The 7,192-nt window shown below is 25.4% G+C and overlaps 1 protein-coding gene across 2 annotated transcripts in view; it reads left to right on the forward strand.

Moving 5' to 3' along the window:
* The window catches only part of LOC102672552 (organic cation transporter protein-like), a 17,920-nt gene that overhangs the window by 7,622 nt on the left and 3,106 nt on the right, over nt 1-7,192 (forward strand). For both annotated transcript variants that reach the window (XM_006623597.2, XM_006623599.2), the window contains 2 exons: nt 5,686-6,011; nt 7,020-7,123. In XM_006623597.2, coding sequence (XP_006623660.1) covers nt 5,686-6,011; nt 7,020-7,123 — 430 coding nt within the window. The remainder of the gene's footprint in view (nt 1-5,685; nt 6,012-7,019; nt 7,124-7,192) is intronic.

The raw sequence follows: 7,192 nt of genomic DNA on the forward strand, positions 1-7,192 counted from the left end.
AAGATCTTAATAAATTAACGTTCTTATTAACTAAGCTTTTTGAATGTTGATGGACATTAATTTCTTTGCAACGAATTTTCTCAATAAATATACGTATTGATATTTGATTACTCGCTTAGCAAAGTATTTTTTCGGTTCATTGATATTTAAAACGATATACGAATTTTCATTGAAAATTTAGATTCGAACGAAGATCATCATCGACTAACTTCGTTATCGATTCAAATACCTATATATTTTTTTATTTTTTTTAAAATATCTATGTAGTACTAGGTTGCATTACAATTATTCCAGGTCAATATATCAGGTCAATCTCAGGGATTGAACTGAATCCTTGGATACGAAAATTTATCGATGCGAATACAATGACTTCATTATCATTGTACGCTTTTCGCATAAGAATTGCCGTCTCTCTCTCTCATATTATGTCGAAAATCGAATCGACTATAAAACTTGAAGGAAAATCTTTTTTCATCTAGAAATTTTTAATCGATACATCTCGACTTTTCCAATCGCTCAACGAGATAGATAAAACCTTCGTTTTTCGAACGAAAAAGCTGGTTTACGCTGTCTCGAGGTTACCATACACATTTTATGGTTCACATCGTGCGTCTATCAGTTTTTTCTTTAAAACTGGTTTCTTCGTCACTTGCTATACTTGAACGCAATAAAGATTAAAATGGTACGAACGCATTATCGAGGAATCCTGCTCCTGTTTTACCAAGAACTTATTTTAGTTCTGGGGCGTTCTATATCGCTGGATGGAAGATATTATTTCACGATGATTCGTCGGGAAACGCGGATCAGATAATTTTTACATTGGTCAGTTATCCATTAAACATAGTTTGAACGTATCGTGTATCGAAAATGGACAAAGAAATGCAATTTCAAAATCAAAAAAGATCAATTTTCTATGCTAAGTTTATTTATATTATATTAGAATCTTATATTTCGTTTAATATATTCGTATTTTTCGTATAATTCGTCAAATAGAGATTAGAATTATAATATATTTTTATCTTTTCATTTTTTATTTCATTTAATCTTTCAAATTTCAGAGAAATATTTTGATATGTAATATCAAAATTTTTTTTATCAATTCTAGATTTTGGTTTTGAAGAATTATATTAAGAATTAATTGATAAATATAGAAAGAGTTTATATTTTTATATGCATTTATATATATACAATCGTTAATAAAATTGTGCTATATATCATTATTTTTCATATTACGTAATACGTATTATTTAATCATATTCGTATTGTACAGGAAACGTTACTGTGTATAATAATTATTCTCATCAAAACGTTTGGACTTAAATGATGATGTATTTTAATCAACGAATTGTATGATTCATTGGTCGGGAAACTTTACTCAATTTTATTCGGACAAAGTTCATAGAAGGAAAGTTCAATCAGTTCATTTCGCAAGACAGACAAATAAATATTAATGCAAGTTCGTGTTAATGTTAGACATATTAATATCAGACGATTTTGTAACTGGAAAATATTCTTTGTTTATGAAATATATTATATATATAACATTCGTTCGTTCTGAAACTAAAATAATGTAAATTCGTGATATAAATAGAAATGAAATAAATCAATATATAAAATGCATTCGAAAATGAAATATATATAAAGAAAGAATGTTCATAAAACAAAAAAATTATATATCTGTGAACTTACGTAAATAGTAGAAGTAGAAAATGCATATATCCATTCTATCCGTATGAAAAAAATATCGCACATAAAATTATATACATGTATATATTTTGTATAAGAGTTTTATAAAACGGTAGGTTTCGATATAATGATTCCTTTGTTATGTCTTATCTCGTATTGCTCGATACTTGGATTCATTTGTTCTTGCAAATTAGAACATTTTCGTTACATTTGAAAATTTGAATATAATATATATAATAATTAATAATATATATAATAATAAAGTTTGAAAAACGATCGAATGGTGCAATTATATATTAAAAATTGCAATTTATAATTACAATCTTAATAATTTGAAATAAGATTTCTAATCAATTCTGATCAATATAGAATATTTAAAAAAAAGTTCCAAAGTTTTCTAAAAATTAGATGATGGGTGAATAAAAAATTGATAAATTTAAAATCTATTTATTAATATTAATAATTAAAATATATCAATTATATTTATTAATCTCCCGATAAATTTCTCAATTTCTAGAATTTCAATAATCTTTATTATGTTTTCGAAAATTTTCAAATTGCACAGTTTGCAGTCTATCGAAAACAAATCATTAATGATTTTAAATATAGTATAATAATCGCAATCATTAGGGCTTGCAACACTAGTCATGTCTCGAGTTATCATCGTTTCATCGTCACTTTTATATCGCTCATATAAACGCCTGGCAATTATCGTTTACGGTTAATTTCACGCTTGTCTTTCGCTTCTGAAGGCAACATGGATTACACCTAACATCGCCGTGTATCTCATTTTCACGTGATATCATGTTCACACGTAACACATAATATGTAAACGGACATATTATCAAAGCATGATAAGCGTGTAGGTATATATCAACCTACCTATCAATCCAACTTTTCTTTCCGGCTTATACCCACTTGTTGCACAGAAAGAAACTACATCGCATAGACGTACTAGAGAACTCCTTGATGACAAATGCTTGTGTTTCGAAACAGTGACGAATATAAACGAATGGTAATTGATCCGTAGTAAACAGTTTAATTACCGAATGAATTTATTTCAAATTTATATCCAAGTATTTATGTGTATATATCTATATACGTATCTGAAAAAATGTGGTCTTATATTTTCAATTGATTTAATTTTTTTCATTTTATAAAGTTATAAAATTATTATAATATTAAAAGATATTCAAAAATTTAAAAAAAAATTTATATAAATTGTATCGTTGAAATTTTGATCTTTTAATTATTTGTTTGTTAACGAACAACAATATTTTAGAAACAGTATTTATAAAATATTATTAATAAAATAAAATAAATAAATAAATCTTATAAATTTCAATTTATATAGTATACATGTATATAAAAGTGTAACAAAAGTGTAACAAAAAAAAAAAATATATATCTGTAATTTAAATTTTATTTAAATTACTTAAATTTTATTAATTTTTAATTTTTCAATCCAATAATATTAATTTTTAAATATTTATATACGTCATCATAACACACAATAACACATAATTCGCAATATATATATGTATATGTATATGTATATAAATATATGGAGATATATGTATATCTAATTCATTTTACAACAAGTTTAAATATATTTTTATATATCACTTTTATTTTATACTTATGTTTTTGTAATTGTAAAAATTTGATAATAATTATTGTTTTACGTTTTGATCATTTGAAAATCTTAATCTTCAATTTTATTAGCCTTGTGGGATTTACGATGGGATTACGTGGAAAAATATCTATATCTTGGGAATAACGATCACAATGTAATTTTATATGTTACATAACTTATAAAATTATAAAATTTTTATTATGGAACGTTACGATTACGATTTGAATATTTTTATCTTTTTAACATTATTTGAATGCCATCATATCTATCGGATAAATTTTGCAATATTTATAATGTTGACGTTATTTTGTATGTAAAACGCGATATGCGCAGTTCGATTAATAATATTTCTTCGAGGAGATTCGATTCAAGAGACACGTTCGAATATGTTAAAGATCGCATTTACGTAATTTATCATCAACTCATTTTAATTACAAATCAAACGAAGAATTTGATTAAATCATTCGTTACATGTATGGTTTTAACAAAGCACATGTTCGATTAAACGCCTTTCTTATTCTCTTAACTTAATAAATTCTCATTGTTCACACGTTGTTCCTTATAGTAATTGAAATTATATCTATCAGAATCAGGTTATAAATTTTTATTATTATTATTATTATTATTATTATTATTATTAAATTGTTACTCATAATAATAAAATAAATTGGTTTTGTCTTATATTTCAAAATTAAAAAAAAAAAACAATACAATTATATTTTGATCGCAAATATGTCTGAATTAATTAATTAATTATTATTATTTCTTTTCGTATGTTTGCGTATGTTTTTATATTTTTCGAATATTGATCTTATCTATTGTAAAAGCACTAAATCAAAAGATAAATGGAGGAATTTTTAATTCGAAGAAACGAACAAATGGTACGTTACTCTTAAAAATGTAATCTATGATTTAATCTTGAAAAATATGTATTTAACTACCTACCTACCTACATATAATTATCTTGAATAATTTGACGTAATACAATTGATTATAAAATATACATAGAAATGTAAAATAACAAGAAATAATGACGCATAATAAAATGCTATTACATACAATACATTATGAATAATTAAAGCGTATAAAAAATTGTTATTCGTTGAATAAATAATTTCTACATTCTTGATTAATTGAATCGATGAAATTGTCGAATATTCTTCATATCGTATCGAGCATTTACCTTACTTAATTCGATTAAATTTTTTATATTTCCAAACGAAGATTCGAAATAATTATCCATCATCAAATATTTTTATATTTATATATTTATCTTTTTAAATAATTTTCTGTTTTTTAAATTTCCTTTTTATTATGAATGAACCACTATTCGAATTTACATCGAATTTTTGTCAATTTATGAACGAGAGAAAAGAAAAAAATTAGAAATTTATTAAATATTGTAATAATTTGAAGCAATGTAACCGAATTAGCTCCAAAAAAAAAAAAAAAAGAAGAAGTATAGAAAAGGTCAAAATTATTAAAATGTTAATTAATCGCAATCTTCAATTCTTTTAATTGCTGGATCGAGTTAAGCTTCGTTGATAGATGCTATGTTTTTCATCGAGCAATCTTCATTTATGCTTATTACGTTTGATAAACACATCGCGTCGAATAATTTTCACTGTCTTCGATTCTGTTACCACATCCATGTGTGTCAATGCATCACGGAATGTATTAATATTATTAATATTATTATTAATATGAATAAAATTAACGATGCGATTTATGAATTTATGTTAAGATTAGAAAGATTTATTATATATATATTATATAAATTATTGTATTTCAACGAATAAAGAATTTATTATTCCATAATATAAAATGATATAAGAATTTTAATTTATGTATGCATATAATAATATGATTACATATAATTATGAGCAATATTTATGAGCAATAATTTATGAATACATGATATCAATATGATGATTAATCTAATTAATCAATTAAAGACATAATTAATCTATTAGATATTTAAATATGTTTCGAAAATTTTTCGAAGATATCGTTCAAAAAATCTGATAAAAAAGAAACTTGTATTAATTTCGACAGCAAAAAATTTTCTATCATTTTTAATCTTGATCCGATAGATTAACATTGTTAGATTGTTATACATCGTTGTAAATATTTTTATTTATAATAATATTATACAGAGAGAAAAGATTATATTCGATTAGGTAGATATGCATCGAAACAAAATTACATCCGTGCATGGACGCAGATGTGTGTGGTGGGGATTTTTTTATCGCGCGTAGAAATTTAAAAAGACGAATCTTTTTTTTTACGAATTCTCGAATCCTTTTTAATATACGATCGAAATAATAATTAAAATTATCTAAAAAGATTCGTTTGTTACACAGTTGAAGTGAACGGTAAGCAAATCTCAAATGGAAAAGAAGAGATTGTTGAGAATGAGAATGACGAAGTGGATGCTGTTCAACAAGCTATCGGGAATCTTGGTAGATGGCAAATATACGTATGTCTGGCAATTTCTCTGGTCAAATTTCCGATCGCTTGGCATCAGCTTGCGATCGTCTTCATGGCGCCGCATCAAGATTACAATTGTACCTCGTCAACACGCACAGAAACGTCCGATCAGTGCGTAACCAATATCAATGGAACGTTGTTAGAGTGCACAGAATGGGAATACGACAGGAGAACGTTCACAGAGACAATAATATCGCAGGTAACTGTCGAGAAATTTGTTCAATCGTTGCTATAATGTTATTTCTCCTTTGGAGAATCGAGCGGAAGCGACGGTAATCGTTGCCTTAAATTACAGTGGCGGAGTTAAATAGATTGTTTTTAATCATTGTTTCTTGCTTAATATACCTACTTTGCTTAAATATATTGGCGACGAACGTTGCTCTGCGTTCACGTTTCTCGAATGGAACGAATAAAACGAAATATACCAAACATACGATGGATGTTAAACAAGAAAAAAAAATAATAAAGAATAGGATTTAGACGTGCGCTTAAACGAGCGTCAAATCATATTGGGTAAGTGGAAATTCTCGGTTGGTATGTTTTTAAATAATGATGTAAGTAGTTTAGTATTGTTTTAGATATGCTACGCGATTACTTGAAATTATATTTAACATAACGCATAACGTGCAATATAACGTACGATATAAATAGTAGTAGTAGTGAATTCAAGGAGGGAAAGGAATAAACGAGCGAGCGAGCGAGAAAATTTTGTTCAATGTTTTCAATGTTTTTACATGAAAGTTGAAACTTGCTATTGCTTCAAATAATTATAATTATTTGATATAATATGATATGATAAATATAGTAGAGAAGGAATTTAGAAAAAAATATATATTTTTCTTTAAGATAATTATCTTTATCAATTATTAGTCATTATTGTCAATTATTGTCAATTAAATCAAAATTCGTTTTTAAAATTATATTTAATAACGTCATAATAATCATAGAAATTATAATTTTTATAATATTAATTTTTTTTTAATTACAAAAATATGTAATTGTGCATGGCTATGGAAACAAGTTAAGATTAAGTTTTTATTACAATTGTTTAATACTATATATATATATATCCAAATATATATCTTTCGATGATTGTGTTTTTTTTTAATTCTTTTGTTTTATTTTGTTTTGTTTTCACTGGAATTCTTTTGTGAAAATGAATTTTCCAAATGTATATAATTCTTCATTATTCTTAATGTTATTTCAGTGGAACTTAGTATGCAGTCGAACGCATTATGCCAATATCCAGCAATCTATTTTGATGTTTGGCGTACTTTTGGGCAATATTATATTTGGCAATCTAGCAGATAGGTACAAAAAATATTTATTTCTTTTTATTAAATGATTTTCCGTCTCTCTCTCTCTCTCTCTCTCTCTCTC

Source organism: Apis dorsata, unplaced genomic scaffold (assembly GCF_000469605.1).
Source record: "Apis dorsata unplaced genomic scaffold, Apis dorsata 1.3 scaffold_919, whole genome shotgun sequence".
Lineage (NCBI taxonomy): Eukaryota > Metazoa > Arthropoda > Insecta > Hymenoptera > Apidae > Apis > Apis dorsata.